Source organism: Molossus molossus, unplaced genomic scaffold (genome assembly GCF_014108415.1).
Source record: "Molossus molossus isolate mMolMol1 unplaced genomic scaffold, mMolMol1.p scaffold_m16_p_7, whole genome shotgun sequence".
Taxonomy (NCBI): domain Eukaryota; kingdom Metazoa; phylum Chordata; class Mammalia; order Chiroptera; family Molossidae; genus Molossus; species Molossus molossus.
Genome location: NW_023425401.1, coordinates 96,450,794 through 96,470,857, shown reverse-complemented (window position 1 = coordinate 96,470,857; position 20,064 = coordinate 96,450,794). Strand labels below are relative to the sequence as shown.

The following is a 20,064-nucleotide window of genomic DNA, read 5'->3' as shown; positions in this document are numbered from 1 at the left end:
AGAAAGGATTGGAACTGTGCCTGGAAACAAATATAACAGCACTGTGTAGGACACAGTCAAGACCAGCTAGTGGGCTACTGTAATTGTTCATATGCAGCCAGAACAAGATTAATGACTGTGGAAATAGCAAAAGAACAGCAAACTGAGGAGCGACTCCTATGACGGAATCTACAGGATTTAGATCATAACTGGTAGTGGCAAAAAGGAAGATAAAACTGAAGACACATATGATGCTTATGGCTTAGGTGGCTGGAAAAAAACAAACAAAAAAACCCTGAAGCTAAAAATAAGCAAACCAAGAAAAAACCAACAGTTCCAGCAAGATGATAAGCTCTTCTTTGGACATGAAAGCCAGTGGTGTGAGTCCGCGAAGATGTCCAGAGGGCAGGTTATAATGAGGATTCTGGGTCTGGGGAGAGCGAGTAGGGTGATGCTACATAAATATAACAGTAAAGCAAGGAAATACGATCGCAGATAGACGACATAGACCAGCAGACAACCCAGGTTCGTAGTTTGGGCAGAAGCAATGTTTTAGGAAAAGGGAGGAGAAAGGAAAGAAGAGCAGTCAGAAGGTGGGAGACAAATGCTGTCCCAATGGGAATGGTCATGAGCGCAAGGAAAGGACGACGGAGAAGCGGAGGATGGACGTTGGAGAGGAGACCTGTAGAACTGCACAATCAGGGCATCAACCCCGATGGCACAATTCAGGATCTTCTGGGGAGATTTTAATTTATCAATAAAGAGGCTCATTGCTGACCAATTAAATCAGAATGTGTCAAGGTGGTGTGCAGGCATTTAAAAGCCACACAGATGATTCAAGTGCAGCCAGGGCTGAAAAGCGTATTAAATGATGGAGAGCATCACACGCGCACACACGCGAGAATCAGAGTGTCCGAGAAAAGGAGCTCGGTGTGGAATACAGGGCAACGACGTCTTGAGAAGCTCTCACACCAGGAAAAGGTTTGGTTAGGACGCAGAGAGAATGAGAATATTTGTAGGTAGAAGAAAAGAAACCAGGGACTTAGAGACAACAAATATCTTACGGAATAGAGACGGGGTTGGATTGGGGTGGGGGGTGGACACTGGAGCAAGATTCTGGGACTCGGGAGCAGATACAAGTAAAAGCAAAATGGTGAGCTTAGCCTCATAAGTAGCACGATGTTTATTCCTCAGAAGGAGGAATACATGCACGGAAGTAAGAGGAAGATAGAGAGGCAGTTCTGAAGTAGAGTAGAGCGGGCATGATAAGAGAATGCTCTTTAATAGGGAGCATTTGTTTCCAGAAATAAAGAACGACGTCAAATCTCAGAAGGTAAAGAGCTCGAGATCTCATTTAACTGCGGCGGCGAACAATCCCCCAGGTAACTCAGCAGATTTCTCATGAGAAACGACCAGAAAGACGCCTGGAGAGGAGGCCCGTCGCCGTGCAAGCCGGCTGGATGAGGCTGGTAAACAACGTGGCTCAACGCTGGAAATCAGACGCCAACTGTTTGTCAGAAGGAACAGAATGAACGCTTGCACCACGGTTTCAACTCACGTGTACATTAAGTCCTAAGAACGTTAAGGATCTCATCAAAGCTTTGAGGTAGGCCTGGCTTTAAAACAGTTAACTAACAACTATACTTTAAAATTTTTAATTTTTAAATTGTTATTGAATTTATTGGGGTGAAATTGGTTAATAAAAGTATACAGGTTTCACATGTACATTTCTATACCACATCATCTGTATGCTGCATGGTGTGTTCACCACCCCACCTCAAGTCCCCTTCCATCACCCTCTACCCCTCCTTCACCCTCTTCTACCTCTCCCGTGACCTTTGTCGCTCTGGTCATCACCACCTTTGTGTCTATGCGTCCCCCCCCCCCGCCTTTGCTTAATCCTTCAAGAAATACTGACAATGAGGTGAGAGTCACAATTCATTAAATCCCTAAAATTTCAAGCAGGTGCATGAAATCAGTAGAGGAAAATTAGAATGTCAAGGAATCCCTGGGTTTCTAGAAGGCATACAGAAACTAAAAGAAATAAGATCAAACAAACAAAAAAACTAAATATTTTGTTTTTCAATAAATGAAGTCTAATAAAAACAGATCAGCTAAAGTTTCAAACTCACACCCATGTTGAAAGAAAAGTAAAGAACAATCGTGAGACAGTGAATTTCAGACTCCATTTACATTCTGCCAGGTCCTGTTTAAATAAAATGAAAAACCTCAGAGGGTTGGGGGGGTGGGGGTGGAGACCCCAGAGATAAACTAAAGAACTTATATGCATATGTGCACAACCAATGGACACAGACATTAGGTTGGGGAAAGCAGGAGGGGGGTGGGGGCCAGGAGGAGGGGGAAAACAGGGGGAACATCTATAATACGTTCAACAATAAAAAAATAAATAAAATGGAAAATCAACTTATGACACATCTCCCTGCTTAATGTGATAATGACCACATGAGCTTCAAAGGTCTAATGTCCCTTCTTCCTAGCACTCGGGATGTTCCCATGTATAATTTGAGTATTTCAGTGTCATCAACGCTCCTCCGGGCTGCTAAGGAGAGTTGCTCCCCTGATACAAGGAGGCTGTCCTGTGGATGAAACCCACCTGCACACATCTGATCTGCCCGAGGCGCTATTGTCTAGAGCTTGGTACGCGGCTTGTATAAAAATCCATATATTGAGCTGAGCAGAAATGAAATCAAGTCTGAGGCGTGACAGAATGTCATTTACGGAGTGGGTAAAATGGCCCTCTTCAAAAGTCGTTAACTTCGGCACTGTTTTGACTCTTAGAATGTTATTTAAATACCATATTCCACTGTCACAGGCCACACTTGGAAAAAACATAAAAACTATTTAGTGAAAAGGAGAAAAATTATTCTGTTAGGCAATTATTTTCTTGGGGGCTTCACTACAATAAGTGAAAATTTGCACTGTACCTCACATCAACAGGACATGTTTGGAAGCGAGGGCCAAGGACCAGCAGTACCCTGCTCACCTAAATCACGCCAGGTGACGTCCCTGCCACCTGCACAGCTATGGGAGGTGTTATAAGAACGACAGTCTCACCAGGTCACTGTAGGATACCTACAGAGATTTGGTGGGTCCCACACACTGGAAAGGAAGTCATTATAGATTTAGAAAAACTAAAGTTCAGGGACAATAATAATTAAAGAGATAGTCAGATGTGTCAAACGCAGTGACAAAACCTCAGTAGGTGAGGTTTGGACTTGGCGAGGAAAGACAACACGGAAAACACACAGGTACGTGACATAACGTTTACGTTTTCCCCGAAACGTGAGCTCCGGTTTTCACAATACTTCGACATCATTACCTTGATTCGGATAACAGCCCTGTGAGGGGGCGGCGCACCCGTTCTGGAGCCCAGGCGGCAGGTTCAGAGGTTAATACCTTGCCCAGAAGCAGCCACAGGAGGGGTGTGGGAGCCTGGATTCAAACTGAGGTCTGGCCACGCCGGATGCCACGCTCGTCCACCAGGCCAGCGAGTGGCTTCCCTGACTGCACAAATGCCCATCTTATCTAGGTTTTTACATTTTTCCTGGGCTCATTGGCAAATTAGGCAGTGCTTTCTCTCACTGCATACCGGTAATCAACAGAGTCTCTGTTTGATAAAGAATCCAAGGATAAAAGACATTCTTTCATCCCCATCCCACATAAGAGAAATCAAAAGCAATGAAAGCGGGGTGGGGAGTCGTCACTGAGGGGGTTCTGGCGTGGGAAGAGGGAAGGCTCGTGGATGGTGGGGACAGCCCCACAAGGGGAATGCACTTGGTGTCACTGAACTGTGCCCTAAAAACAGCTGAAATGGCAAATTTGATGTCGTGTGTATTTTATCACAGCAATGAAGCAAGGAAACATTTTTTTATACCACACCAGGACTTTGATTGGAATATTATTGTACAAAAGATAAATTACTACAGGGTGAAATCTGTGCCCGCTACTCTCCTATTTAAATGTGACCCATATTTTAAGGGAAATCTGAAGTAAAAAGAGAAAACGAAATCACGTGTTCCATTTGTACTAGATTCATTTTGTAGTAATTATCAAGTGAGTCCTGTAAAGTCAAATTAAATCTGAGAGAGAAAAGTGGAACATTTAATCTTACTTGAGGCTTATTGTGTTTTTCGGCGCCGTGAAATGCCTGGTGCTGCCCACACCGCGTCTCTGCCCGTGCGCGTTAATTCAGGCCACACAGAAAACCACCACCACCACCCAGTGTACAATTGTAAGTTGTTTAATATTCAAAACTCATAATTTTGGATACTTCTTCAAAACGCAATGGATTGTAAGCTCCATGAGCACAGGAACTTGCCTTATTCTTTGCTGTGTGTTCAGAGTTTGGCAAACAGAAGGCAGGGAGGAAGGAGGGGGGAGAGCAAGAAGATGATGGCCTTATAAACACATCTGGATAAGCATCCAGAAAACCTGGGATCTGCCAAATCTGAAACAGTTGGTAGTTCGCCAAGTAGACTTGATATATCCAAGGCCATTTATTTTTCTAGAGCCCAGCTCAGCAGATAGGGTAGCACCATTAACACATTTTACTAGTCTGTCATCTGCAAACAATAATTGGAATTCAGAACATTTCAGAAAAGGGTTGGCATAGGCAATTAATCCTAAGACTCTACATTCGGGGATCCTGTTTGCTAACCTCTCTGATTTGCCCTGCGAGGTCCCAGTTCAGGTAGAGAATACAATTTCTCACCCATTTAACCAGACTCCGTTACTGTCACCAGCAATTATTACCCTGTGTGCAGTCACCTCATTTGTGCCATGCAGGTCACAAAGAAGGTCACTAAAATGCTGTTTTATCTGCCTTTGGGATGCATAGAGCATTTTGTTTTTTCTTTTTTAACCAGTCCTTGCTTTGTGGTTGTTAGAAACAATCGCAATATAGACTATCAGGAAATCAAAGCCTCACTATGATCTGGTCAAAGGCCGGCATCATGTATTCCCTTCACCTAAATCTAAGAAAAGCAATCACAGTAGTCAATGATTAGTCATCTGATTGCTCTAACATTTAATTTCTAGAGGTCAATTACTTTATATCTTGCTCTGGGAGTTTTCCAGATTAAGATTTAATTAATTTTATTCCTCTGACCAAGAAACTAAGTTATTTTAGACTTAGAACAAGAAGTATTCTTAGTCTTGCCATAAAGGGAGAATCTATTGACTGAATTCATGGGGAGCCTTTTGGAGAATCATCAAAGTTGACTGTGATTATTTTAATGCTTTTCAAAAACTCCATCAAAAATATGGGTATAAAGCTTAGAAAAAGAGGACTCGTTAAATCAAATATTAAACAAAAATCTATAGCTAACTAAAAATAAAATAACATCAGGAAAGCTTAAGAAAACCTTCCTATGTCCCAAGGTCCCAAGAAAGCACCCCGCTAGCCATACCCCAAAATATCACTGCAAAAGGAAACTGACTCCTTTTCATTATCCCGAGGAGGCTGTGAACTGACAGTAGCCTGTGTCCGGCTAAGTAAACATTTACCTGGCAGTGTCTTTTATAAAGACATCCTTTCCCCCAGACCCCCAGATAACAGTATGCAGGGTTTGCACAGTGGGCCAACAGGAGACCAGATCCATTGACCACTGATGAGTAAACAAACAGTGCTTTAACAATGATACAATGCTCTAGTGTAATTACTGTCTTCTCAAGGATGCAAGATTCTTTCAGTGGCACAAGTATCCATTTACTCAAGGGACAGTGACCAGGACAGCTGTCGATCATTCCCGCATTTCTCACGGCACGCTGCAAGTGTGTTGTTTGCAATTAAGTTCTTTTTTTCATTTGCTGTAATTTTTTTTAAAACTACTTCTATGGAAAGATAAAGGGAGAAAAATTCATCAATAAACTGACATTATCTGAGAACCCACAGTGTGTATAGAACAGAACTGTTTTTATCATCTAAAAACTTGAGAGACTGTTTTATGGAAGGGGAATGAGTCTATTTCCTTAAAAACCCAAAGGCTGACACTGGACAGGTACGTTGGCAAGAGACAGAGCGTTTCGCACTAACAGGCTTTCTAATAGGCAATTTCATTGAATGAAGAGAGGAGGTCCTCGGTGGGCAGTGTTTTTATTACTACATGTCTAAACATTGGAATGGACAAAATTCAAGATAAAGGGCACCACAGAAAAGATCCTGTGGTGGGGAGTTGTTGAACTGGAAGACCCTGAAGGTTCTTAGTAAAAATAACCTGTACACAAAGTCATTCTCATTACTGTTATTAGCTAACTAATAAGTGGGCTCAGAGTCCACAGGAGTTTACGGAATAGAAAACTCTGGTATCGTGTCTAGAGGAATATAGTGTAGGTTACAGAAAGCTAAAAGGCGATGAAGTAAGGAAGGTTTGCACTGAACATGAAGACAGATTACCAGCAAATACAACTATTTTCCCAGAAAAGGACAAATCCAGCTCAAATCTGATAAGGAAAGGCATGCATTGGTTGATTCAATGTAGCCAGGACGGCTGGAGACATTCTATAACTCTCAGTGTTATCTACAGTTCAGAAATAAAAAGCTGTCTTCAGTAAACACTATGTGACAACATCAATGGAAAGTCTCAATAAAAATGGTCACAGAAACAATCCTCTTAACTCCCTAGCAAATCATTATGGGGGGGGGGGGGGAGCAACTGTGCCTCTTGCTGCTGAGGGTTCACAAAGCCACTACACAGAGGGTTAGCTCCCCATGGACCTGTTCCTTTCTCCACCTGATGCACTACCAGCAGTGTGTGTGTGTGTGTGTATGTGTGTGTGTGTTCGTTTTTTGTTAAACCTCACTCAAGGATATCTTTCCATTAATTTTTAGATAGAGTGAAAAGAAGAGAGGGGGAGAGAGAGAGAAACATTGATGTGAGAGAGACTCATGGATTGAATGCCTCCCCATGACCCCATCTGGGGCTGGGATAGAACCTGCAACCCAGGGACACACCCTTGACCGGAATCGAACTTGAAACCCTTTAGTCTTTGGGGCTGACGCTCTAACCGCTGAGCCAAACTGACCAGGGCATTACCATCAATTTTTAACATAACATTTTAAGGTCTAATGAAAAAGTCACTAAGTATTGACTTTAGCTGCAGCTTCTTTTCGTGGTGCGGTGTTGATTAACAAGGAAAGTGGTATTTGGGGGCAAAGGAGGAATCAAATATTCATGTGCTGTCATCAAGTTAATAAACTGTCAAGTGGCAAAAGAACTTCAACAAGGACTGTACAATAAAAAAAGAGAAATTCGCTTGTAATTAACTTAAGACATAAAAGTTAATGCGCACTCCTTTCCGTGTAAATAATTTAGGGGAAGGGTGTGCCAGAGACAGTGAAACCACTGCGAGAGCCTAAAGACAGCAGCAATCTCTTCACGACCTTTCCTCGCAAAACTTGTTCATTAAATTATCAACGTTAAGTTATACAACAAATGCATATATTTAATATAACCATCTTATTTAAATCTCATGAAACCTTATTTGTCTTCATTTACAGGTGAAGAAATGGAGCCTCTCAGAGTTTAGGTTACTCAGCAAAATCACCAGCCGGTAATGACAGAGCTGGTATCTAGAAACTGGTCTGGCCCAGCCGGTGTGGTTCAGGGGTTGAGCACTGACCCTGCACCAAGAGGCTGCCGGTTCGATTCCCGGTCACAGCACATGCCCAGGTTGTGGGCCCGATCCCCAGTGGGGGTGTGCAGGAGGTGGCCAATCAACATTCTCTCTCATCAATGTCTCTCTCTCTCTCTCTCCCCCTCCCCCTTCCTCTCTCTAAAATCAATAAAGAAAAAATAAAAACAAAACTGGTCTGCTTTGTACCGTCCCCTGTGCTCAGCCACTCCACTCTGAGCAGTCTAAAATACCACGTGGGCATTCAGACAGAGTGGGAGGAGCCTTAGTGCAGCCAGCACAAGGGTTAAGAGCGGATGAGGAGAGACAGGGAGGGGCACGTTAAGGAAGTAGTCGTGGAGAGAAGGACATCTGAATTGGCCCCTAACGGACTGTTCAGATTTCAACAGACAAAGAAGGGCGGAATGGCGTTCCAAGCATAAAGGACTTGGAACAGAATGAGCAAATAAAGTGATGTAAAAGTGCAGGGCTTATTCCGGGACCTGTGAAGAGGTCCTGCCATATTAAATACAAATTCCTGGTCAAGATCTTGGACTTTACTTTGTAGGCAGTGGGGAGCCATGAAAGGCCTCGGAACGGGGTGGAGGTAGAGAGCGATTGTATATACAATTTGACCGAAGTCAGTATAGAGTAGTGTGTGTCCAATGAATCCGAGTCCACAAAGACACGTGTGCCTGCTGTCCCAGGGGCACTGACAGCTACTGGTGCACCTGTGTTTGACCTGTCACCTGACTGCTAGAACACTGCTAGAACATCAGTTGCTCGGACCCCTCCTCGTGTCTCCTGTGCTGTGATCTCCTTATCTGCTTGTCCTCTGCGCACTGGAGTATGTCAGGGGGTCAGTCCTCAGACCTTTGCTCTTCTTTATCAAACCCACTCTGGCAGATTCTGTTCACAGCTATGGGTTTAACACTTACTTCTGAGACTATGAAATACATGCCTGCTGTCCAGGTCTCTATCCCCAACCCCAGACTTCTCTGATGCCTACCAGGTGTCTCAGACTCAACACAGTCAAATCCACTGGATCTCTCCTCCCAGATGTGCTCCAGCAAGTCGTCTCCATCCTAGCCGATGGCAACTCCATTTTACTCAGTTTAGAAGACCAAACCTTTAAGTTATGCTCTCGGTCTTCTCAGTCAGCCTTCACACACAGCCCACGAATGCACCGTCAGTGCACCTTTGACGTACAGCCTGGTCCGAGGCACCACCGTCACCCACGTCAGAGGCTGGCAAACTACAGCATAGGGGCCAAATCTGACCCACCAATAAAGTTTTATCAGAACGAAGCCATTCTGGTTCATGCACATATTGCCTGTTCTGCTCTTGTGGTACATGGCACGTTTAAGTAGTTGAAGACCACATGACCTGCGAAGCCTAAAATATTTACTACCTGGGACTTTACAAGAGAAGATTGCTAACCCCTTGCCTGGATTATTACAATAGCTTCCAGAGTCCTCTCTCTTCTTTGTCCCTCTGCCTCCCTACACACCATTCTCCACAAAGCACCCAGTGAAACTTTCACACTGTGCTGTGCAATACGCTAGTCACATGTGGCTACTCCAACTAAAAGTCTATTAGAGGAAAAACTGAGTCCCTGAGGTGCATTAACCCCAGTTCAACTGCTCCGCAGCCGCAGTGGTTAGTGGCAACCTTCCTGGACACTGCAGGTTTTAGAACATTTCCACCACCACACAAACTTCGGTCCTTCAGCACTCCTTTATAATCTGAGATCGTTTTCCTCCACTTCCCCAAACGCTCCAGTAACTTCCCTTTATTCCAGTCGAAGTCTTTGCTGAGACCTATTATATGATCATCCCCGTCCCAAAGGCCCCCTTCCCTCTGACCTCATCTCCTGTGACTTCTCACTCACTGTGTTCAACACCCAGGTCTTCTCACAGAGCCCTCCAAATGCCAAGCACGCACTTGTCTCGCTAGGGCACTCGGTCCTTGCTGTTTCCTCTTCCTAAACAGCCGTCTGCAGACATCGGCACGAACCTTCCCTCACTTCCCCTGGCCGCTGCTCAGATACCTTCACCGAGGTCCCGTCTCCACCCCCACCTAGCCTGAGAGTCCACTTTATCTGTCTTCGTGGCGCGTGCTGCCAGCTGACCTGTTTATGATTCACTAATAAAACAATAGATATGGCACTGTTAACCTGTGGAATATGGGCTATTTTGTTCTCTGATGTATCCACAGGGCCCAGAGCAATGTCAGATATACAGTAGGAGCTCAATAAATATTTGTTGAATGAATGAGTGGGTGGGTGGGTGGGTGAGTGAGTGAATGAGTGGGAACACCCTCCAGAGGAATTAAGATGTAGGAGGTTCTGCTGTGAAATCTGCCTCACTGACCTGTCTTCCAGATGTGAATTTATAATTTTGTCTCTTAGCCCTGGCTGGTTTGGCTCTGCGGTCGGAGCATCGGCCCACAGACCGAAGGGTCTCGGGTTCGATTCCTATCAAGGGCACATACCTGGGTTGCAGGTCTGATCCCCAGCCCTGGTTGGGGTCATGTGAGAGGCAACCAGTCAATGTCTCTCTCACATCAGTGTTTTTCTTTCTCTTTCTCTCTCTCTCTCTCTCTCTCTCTCTCTCTCTCTCCCTCCCTCCCTCCCTCCTTCCCTCCCTCCCTCCCTCCCTTCTTTCCACTCTGTCTAAAAAATCTATGGAAAAATATCTGCGTGTGAGGATTAAAAACATAAATAGATACAATTTGTCTCTTCCTTCCATCGAAGTTTAGTTTTCTCTTTTTAGTTGACTTTGGAGAAACTGATAAAGTAAGTAAAAGCTTCTCAGCAGCTCCAATTGAGTCCTCCCTGCCAAGCTACTCAACAAGAAAGGCTGTAAGAATTCCGAAATACCAACTTGGGAAAACCAGACGTGACTCAGCGGCCCCAGGCCTCGGCCCACACTCACCAGCCCAGAGGCAGCACGGTCCAGGCCCAATCCGCCAGCCTGGGTTCCCTTTTCATCTTGAGAGGGGATCTTTCACTCTTCTGGAATTTAAATTGGCATGACTAGCAATTACATGTCAGAGTTTTTAAAATGTATATAACTTGGGGCTTCATTTTTAATTTTAAGCAAGTCATGATGGAAAGGAATTCAACTTCTTTCGTAGCTCAAGATATTATTCCTCATCAGCTGTACTGTCATCTCTCTGCCCAGGGGGAACACTATTCCTCTCTTTTTAAATAGTGCCGTTTTTCCACCCTGAGCAACTCCATTTCAGGGTTCACGCAGGAAACACACGCGAGGCGGAAAGGTGAAGACGGAGGTTCAGTGGAAACGGCCAAAGGCCAGCTGTGGGCAGCGGCAGCACGGCCGGCTTTGACGGGACCACCTGACCTCTTCTCCCCCTCGTCTGCCCTTTAAGACATGGATTTGGGCCAAGAACCCCAAAGCTGCCACTTTAACGAGCAACAGCAAAGTAGTTCAAATATATTCGCTCAGCTGACAGCTTTCATCTGGCAAATCTGTAACGTATGAATTCCAAAGCAGGTAAATAATTTAAGACTACTAATGTAAATGGAGAAGTAACATTTCACTTATACATAATAGTCATAAAGAAAGGGATTTCTATCCTCTGAGGCATTCGAATAAAAGCAAATCTACGAGATGATCAGTGACCTAGGAAAAGGTTAAGAGCAGCTTAAATAATAAATGCAGATGTCGGATTCAGACTGACAGACATTTATTTTTCCTGCTCCTGCACCCATATGGCAATGATCCAAACTGAGAAGCTGAATTTATGTGGTAAGGGCACAACTCAGAGCCTGCTTGTTTCAAAATGCAACAATTTAGGGCAGTTTGGAGTAGGGATGTCACACACCACTTTGCATTTTGAACGGCGGGGAAATTTTACATTGATTTTCACAGGACTTAAATGAACACTCTAGTAAAGATCAATGGAGTCCTCCCCCTTTCCCGATGACCACTGAAACCTCAGCTCAAGCTGATGCACCCAACAGTTACACTTCTGCTCCCGGCACCTAAGACTGAACACCTACGTTTCCATAATGTTTCCAAATTGACTCCTCATAGCCACATTACTGCCCAAAGCAGAGCTTAACAAGAGCCGGCTTCCCTTTCCTTGTGAAGAGGATACATTTCTTCTTAGACATTCCTGGCTGCAAAACCTGGATTTTCTTCCTTTAAGGAGAAAGAATAACGATTTTTTTCCATTTAAGGAGCCTCTGATCTCCCCCGAGCCCTAGGTAAATGCAAAAGTAGCAGGAAATTTCATGAACTCAGGTAAAGAAGCTGAATATGTACAGCCAGAGAAACTGTTTTTCCCTAGTTTTACTTAAAACAATTTTTTTTCTTTATTGATTTTTAGAGAGAAGAGATGAAGGGAGAGGGTGAGAGAGATAGAAACATCGATGAGAGAGAACATCATTTGGCCGCCTCCTGCATGCCCCCCACTGGGGATCAGGCCCACAACCTGGGCATGTGCCCTGACCAGGAATCAAACTGGCCACCTCTTGGTGCCTGGGTCAATGCTCAACCACTGAGCCACACTGGCTGGGCATTACTTCTTAAACGCTCAAATCCAAGTGCATTATCAATAATTTTCAACATTTCATTGCAAAGAAAGAATGGGTATGAGGCTTCCAAGTCCCAAATGGGATAAGGGGTATGCTGTTTAGCAAGAAATCTGAGTTACATTTTCCATCCTGCACCTACATTTTCTATCTTTGTATGGCAGGAGTTACAGGCAGCCAGCGGCCGATAGTAGCAAATACACAACTGCATCTATGTGCCTTACTTCAAAATCTGTCTGTTCAAATTCTACTTTGTCAGGACCTGTGAGGGTCTGAGTTTTTACCCTGCTTGCCAGCTCACAAGTTAGCCAAGCACGGTTTCATGGACAAAGGCGGAAGGAACACCCCTAGGGCAGAGACAAAGGATTCTTGATTACTTCCAGCAGTAACATTAGCCAGAGGACCATCATGTCCTGGCACAGGTTTCTTGCAGCCCAGCTCCCCCACCGCTCCTGCCCCGAGCCCCGTGATGAGGGTCAGGGGGTGCATGCACAGTCCAGGAAGAGAAACCTGGGGTCAGGAAATTCCAATCCTAAAATGCGCTGCAAGCAAACCTGCCCAGGCTTTGTGTCCTGGAGGGAGATGTTCTTTTCATGCTACAGGACAGTAAGTAAACCTGCCCTTTCCTCCAGGGGGAGACACTATCCCTTCTTTCAAGGCCCTGAGATGGGCCATAAAAAAGGGGTATCCCGCTTCTGTTCACAAGCTGTGGAAAAACGCAAGAGACCCATGAAAAACCGTTTCACAATAAACACTCTCTTACCTTGTACACCTGCCCAGTGGTTACGTGTGAAAGACACCTGACTGCTTTCGGTTGACTATAAAGCTTCAAAAGCTTACTCAGTCTTACAATAAGCATCATATTTATTATTACACCTGCATTTTTCTTTCTCTAAATCTTACAATGGCCCGTGTCTAATGTGATAAAATCTGGCCTCTGGCATAGTAACAATATTAGAAATAGGAATGAGACCTCTTGACTTCCAAACGTATCATTTTCCTGGCACACCACACTGCCTCCGTGTTAAAAGAGATTCTCTATCTTATTAATGGTTCCAATTATCAGTTTTGATTCCTGGTTCTTTCCCTAAAGATACCATATGAACCCTAAAGAGAGAACATTCAGAAAGTATGCTCAATGATATTTCTAAGTATTTTTCTTTATAATAAGCTCCTAAGAGTATAGAAGATGTGAACTGCAAAGTGATACCTTTGCTGATAAATGTGTATGACACGGATGTTTTTCTTAATCTTAACGAAAAAAATGGAAATGAAGCTCTACGGTTTCCCGGCGTCACCCCAAAGCCAGGGCAGTCCGTCAGTTTAGGGTTCAGAATGGCAGTCGGGTCCCTTTCAGGTTACCTGTCTCGCTGCCGGAATGTTCACCGTCTACATTGCCAAGTGGTCTATGTTCTGTTTGAGGAGATACATTCAACAACCCTACTCAGTCCAGCACAGTCCAGTAGGGTAAGGGTTAGTAATTCTTAACTTCTGGGTAACCCATTCATTCATTCATTCATTCATTCATTCATTCTTTCATCATTTCCTAATTAGTTTCTATCAGGAACTATGCAAGGCAGGATTAAAAAACAAAATGCTCAACAAGACACTGCAAACTTTTGTAAAACTCTGGTCTTACGATATTAAAAATAATTATTTCTTGAAAACTTATTTCTAAGTTTCTGTCAATTCAATTTAATGAGAAATCACCAAACTCCACTTCAGAGAAAGCCTTTTGTGTATACTGTCACATAGCCTCTTCATTTGTTCCTGGTCTTATTAAAGTAATTTCCATTACCTTTTCACCTTGTTTCTGCAGTGCTAAGCCTTAGACTGTGCGCATGGCGCCGAGCGGCGGCAGATGGGCACAGGTCTGAAGGGTGAGCGCAAGCGAGACTGTAAGTGACGGATGAAGGCGAACGGCAGACTGAGTCGAAGTCAGAGTTCAAACAACTCAAATCCGTGGCGCCCTGGAAAATAAATTGCTTCTAGCCTGAAAGGTCTTCCCGCTTTCAGTTTCGTTACCTTTTCATATACCTACAATGCCTAGCACCACATTATTTTTCCAAAAAATTCTTCTACATGTCATGGTTTGACAAGAAAATCTTCAGCGGCTCCACGCCGACTGGAGGATGAGTCTCGGGTCCTGCAGCATTAAGAGCCGACCACAAACCCTCCCCACCCTCCCCACTGCGCCCTTTCCCCAGACTGGTCCCCACTGTCCCCAACACGCCTGCTCCCACACAAACCTTCTCAGGACCCCAGCTTTTTTCTTCTTGACACACTAATGGTATTTTTGAAAATTTATTGCAGATTTCTTTTCTAATACACACAAAATTGAGTGTGACTATGATATACTTCTCTTACGAGTAGTATATCATGTTATAATGTAAACAAGATTTTACATTATAACAATACATATGAACCAGTTCTCAAGTAAAGTGTTTTATGAAACTGCTACATGGAATAGTGCTTTTAGGAGGTGTTCACTTTCTTTCCACCACAGAATATAAAGGGACACTCCAAGGTCAAATGATTTGGGAAAATATTGCAAACTCACTGCCTCCTTTTGAAGTTTACACTAGCAAATAGACTTGCCGAAATTTCTTACTAGGAAAAATTCCATAGTGCTTAATCCACTTATTTCCTAAGCGGTTTTATTCTTTATTGAGGTCAGACTGGTTTGTAACATTATGTTTCCAGGTGTGCAACACTGTACTCCGACATCTGCAGCCACGACATCAGGCACACCACCAAAGTCTAGCTCCCACCTGGCATCACTCAATCACCCCTTCCCTGTCTCACCTCTCCTGCCCTTCCCCCGGTAACGGCCAATCTGGGTGTTTTTGTTTATTTTTGTTATTGTTTTTTTTTTAAATTTTTTAACATTCCACATATGAATGGGTGGTATTTGTTTTTTTCTGTCTTACTTCACTTAGCATAATACCCTCAAAGTCCATACACGTTTTTTTTTTTTTATCCTCACCCCGAGGACATTTTCCCTTTTTTTTTTTTTTTTTTTTGTTCAGGTAGAGTGGGAGGGAGAGAGAGGAACAGAGAGAGAGAGAGAAACATCGACGTGAAAGGAACACATCGAGTAGCTGCCACCCGCACGACTGACCTGGGGGACAAACTGCAACCGAGGTACGTGCCCTTAGCAGGAACCGAACCCGGGTCTCTCAGGACCGCAGGTCGACGCTCTAACCGCTGAGCCAAACCGGCCAGGTCCATACACGCTTTTGAAAACTACAGGATTTCACCACTTTTTATGAATGAGTAGCATTCCACTGTATGATATATTGTATCTTCTTTACCTATTCATCCACTGATGGGCATTTAAATGTTTCCATATCTTGGCTATTGTGAACAATGCTGCAATGAACACAGGGGTGCATATATCTTTCCAAATGTCGCTGCAGTGAACACAGGGGTGCATATATCTTTCTAAATGTCACTATTCCCTTTCTTGGAGGATTGTTATCCTTCCTTTCAGCTAATGTTTACTGAACACTTATGATGTACTACATGTCCACTTTACTTAATCCTCACTACATTCCTATGAAGCATAAATTATTATTATCCTGATCTCACATTTCAGAATATCGAGGCTTAGAGAGGGTAAGGGCCTACGGTCACATAGCCAGGGAGTCAGCAAGCTGGGACTTGAACTGAGGTCTCCACTTCCAGGGCCCAAGCGTCTACCCAATGCACTGCAATAAGCAGGGTTCTCTGATGGTGATCCCCGGAGCTCACGCAGTGTCGCCCGGACATCAAACGATGTGGGGCAGGGGAATGGCTTTCTCCTACCTGAAGGAACTGGATCCCAGGTCAGCTTCCCCGAGCACTGGTGGCTTCCTCTCTCAGAAGAGGACTGAACCTTCCCGTGGGTTGCAAAGTATCCTGACGCCAGGCAGCTGACATCCTCAGACAGCTTCCCTAGGCAGCTGGGACACCAAACTGAATGGCTTGGTTCTAAGCAGCCCAAGTTCCCCAGTGACAAGGATGCAGTCTAGGCGAGGCAGAATAATAGAGAAACACTCTCTCTCTCTCTCTCTCTCTCTCTCACACACACACACACACACACACACACACACACGGCAGGCTCAGCAGAGCCCAAACCCCAGCAGATGTCTCTGGGGTGATGGGAGAGTTGGGGGGAAACCACCTCCTTTTCTCTTGCTGATTGAGCCTTGTAAGTTTTCCTTTTCCCCAGTAAAACTTCTTTAACCCCTGCAGGGCGATGCTGTACAACGGGTCTGGTACGGGGCGACTGGAGGCCTCCACGGCACCTACTGAGCACAGCTACAACCACACTCTGGTAGAACTCGCACCACTCCTTGCAGACTGAGCTGAAGCTCCACCTCTTCTGCGAAGACGTCTCCTTAGTAAAGGGGGTCGCTGGGCCTCCGAGCTACCGCAGAGGTTAGCCTCTGGCCTCTGAACAGAGCCCGCCTTTGATATACACCATCATTAGTTAAGACATCTTTTTCAGAAATATGCTTTTTCAGCCTAATGAAACTGTAGGCTTCTCAAAGGTAGGGGAGAGGCCTCGTACATTTTATGCCCTTAAGAGGCTAGAGGCAACCCTGTGCACAACAGGTATTTCATGCACATTTCTGGTGGTACGTGTATGTGTACAAGCGTATTCTGCTCTTCAGGAGGCCACATTTCACCCACTCATTAGATACATACGAGCACCTACCACAGGCCGAGCACTGTGTTGGGCGGGCACTGGTTTACAAAGACGCCATTCTAGCTCCTCACCCAGCAGTAAGATAAATTTATGAACGATGCATTACAACAAAATTATAGAGTGGGGTGGGGAGCAGATCACAGACAGCTTCACAGATGGGGTAGGGAACAGGAGGGGCGAGGGCACCCACAGGCAGAACAGTCACATCCCAGTAGGGCTGATGAACGAACCGGACTGAAAAGGAGCGAAGTTCTACCACTGAACGAGAGAAATACACCAACTCTGTCCTTACTGAATGAATGCTGATTTACAAGGATGATTCCTATCATTTTTAAAATGATCATCCTTACCCGAGGATACTTTTCCATTGATTTTCTAGATAGAGAGGAAGAGAGGGAGGGAGGGAGGGAGAGAGAGAAGGATTGATGTGAGAGAGACACAGCGATCGGTTGCCTCCCACACAACCCTGACCAGAGCTGGGGACTAAACCTGCAAACCAGGTACTTGCCCTTGACTAGGAATCAAACCTGCAACACTTTGGTCCACAGGCCTATGCTGTAATCACTGCGCAAGGACCACTTTTTAAAGAATAAAGCTCATTTAATGACCAAAAGTTCTGTCAGCAGGTGTTCCACCCTGAAGTGCACAGAGAAGGGCAGCGTTGCTGACCTCAGCCTTGGGCAGCAGCCGCCTGAAGGGCGAGAAGAGAGCGAACTTTTCAGAAGTCCTAACGGGTCCTCTCTCTGCTCTCCCCCACCCCCTTTTTCCCGTAAGAGCTACATCTGAACCTTTGGGAACTATCAGATGGATCTACCTGCTAACAAGACTTTTTTTTTTTTTTTTTTTAATATATATGAATTTTTATTTATTTTTTTGTTACAGATATTTTACCTTTTTACCCCATTGGCACCCCCCACCCCACCCCCCCTCCACCCTGTCCCCGGCTTAGTTGTCCATGTCCATTGGTCATGCATACATGCATATAAGTTCTGCGGTTTATCTCTTCCCACCCCCCCACCCCCCCACCCCCTCTTCTGAGGGATGTCAGTCTGTGCCCTACTTCCATGTGTCTGGGTCTACTGTATTCCTCAGACTGTTATGTTCATTATATTCCGTATATAAGTGAGATCATGTGGTATTTGTCTTTTTCTGCTTGGCTTAACAAGACTTTTTAAATGTAAAAATGAACGAAAACATTTCTTGTTTCTTTGTGTATATGTTAGTCTAAGAAACACAGAGCTGGTGGGCATTATCACTAACTGCAGAAATATACTTTTAAAGAAGATTTTCTAAAACTAATGTAAAACAAATAAGCTCTCTAATGACCAAATACTCTAGAAGAAAGTTCCAATAAAAAAAATATATTTTTTAATTGATTTTTTAGATAGAGAGGAAGGGAGAGGGGGAGAGAGAAACATGGATGAGAGAGAAACACTGACCGGCTGCCTTCTACATGCCCCCTTCTGGGGATCGAGCCCACAACCCGGGCATGTGCCCTGACCAGGAATCGAACCAGGACCTCTCAGTCCATGGGACGGCGCTCAATCCACTGAGTCACACTGGCCAGGCAGAAAGCTCCAGATTTGAGGTTATTTTCATTTTTGCATTTCAGGACAAGAGACCAGATCTATATTAAAAACTCCGCTAAGTCTTCAGGTGTAATAGGCAAGTCAGACTTAGACTGTGAACAGGGAGCATTTCTCCCACAGATCCTTCTAAAGCAGGGTTCTCCTCTCTCGAAATTTTCTAAATCCATGTTTCTAGGATGTGCAGGTTTTTGTGTTTTTTATTTTATCCTCACCCGAGGGTATTATTCTATTTATCTTCAGATAAAGTGAGAGGGAGAGATAAGGAGAGAAAGGGAGAGAAACACTGACATGAGAGAGACACATCGACTGGTTGCCTCCTGCACAACCCCAACCAGGGCCGGGGACTGAACTGCAACTGAGGTCCATGCCCTTGGCTGGAATCGAACCTGCAACTCATAGGTCCCCGGGCTGACGCTCTAACCACTGAGAAAACCAGCCAGGGCTAAATCTATGTTTCTAAATCGGCTGTGTTCACGCACGAGTCTCCCCCACACAGGTATTTCGGCTTTATAACAAGACCCTGCAAAGCAAGCATTCAATACACAGTCGCTGAGCGCATCACGAAATGAACAGAATGCCCCCGGAAGAAGAGCGTTTCACAGGCATCAGCTAGAACAAACATATCTAAAGGCAAGAGTGTTAAGAAGCAGTCTTCGAGAACTTGCCCATAGTACTTTTAAGTAGCAGGAAAAAAAATCATTAGAAAACACCGAAGACCTGAATGGCTACCTCACGGTCGGTCGGAAGGGGTCAGCGAGCAGACCCGTGTGCTGTGCACCTTTCCACCGGGGTGCTCCGTGGTGGCCGCAAGAGGGGAGCGCACCGCGAGAACCCCGAAGACCCAGGAGAACTGGGGCGCACTGCAGAGCGGGGGGCACGCAGTACAAAGTTAGCCACAGTGCTGTTCTCTGCCTTCTAGTTTTCCTCTGTTTACACAACCCCGAAACAGCTGCTCTTCTGTGGACAGGATGGTGATTTTGAGCCAAAAGAAGATAAGACAAAAATGGAGGAAACACACTGATGGAATCAGCAGGTTTATACAAGCAAACCGGAGCTCAACAGACACAACCTACCCCATTATGTCAAAGGAAAGAATGAGGCTCAGAGATGAGACGTCTTTTTCAAGATCCTCTAGTGACAGAGCAGAGGCTAAAGCCCACAGCTATTTATTCCTTTGTAGTCAGTATTATTCCTATCACATTATGACAGTGATTATGCTATGAATGGGAAAAACAAATTCAAAAGAGTTAAGTTCCAAAGACGAGGACTTTAATCCTGGCTGAGCCATATGCGTGTCACTTCACCACTGGGATCCTTTGTTTCCACCCACAAAGTGGGGACGACGGTGCTTGCTCACTTACAGAACGATTTTCTAAAGTAACACCACTTATGGAACGTATTATGATACCGACTACGGAACCCAGCAGTAGGGGAACACGATGGTAAGATGGTCTCTTTCTCGCACAGCAAGCAGTCCAGGGTGGGGAGGCACCAACAATGCAAAGTCAAGACTCCTGCAGCAGCTGTCAGCGACTCTTAGCTCTTCACTCCTCCAGAGTCACCCTCTCCTCAAGTCACCTTCCCTTAAAACTGCACAAGAGAGCCCTGGC

General features: G+C 44.9%; 1 protein-coding gene across 11 annotated transcripts in view; it reads right to left on the bottom strand.

The window, feature by feature from the left end:
• The window catches only part of EXOC4 (exocyst complex component 4), a 761,664-nt gene that overhangs the window by 311,785 nt on the left and 429,815 nt on the right, over positions 1-20,064 (bottom strand). The window contains exon 11 of one of the 11 annotated variants that reach the window (XM_036247095.1): positions 13,999-14,142. The exons of the other annotated variants lie outside the window; for them this stretch is intronic. Within the exon in view, the coding sequence (XP_036102988.1) occupies positions 14,127-14,142 (16 nt within the window). The 3' untranslated portion in view covers positions 13,999-14,126. Of the gene's footprint in view, positions 1-13,998; positions 14,143-20,064 lie in introns of those variants that run through there. 11 annotated transcript variants of the gene reach the window in all.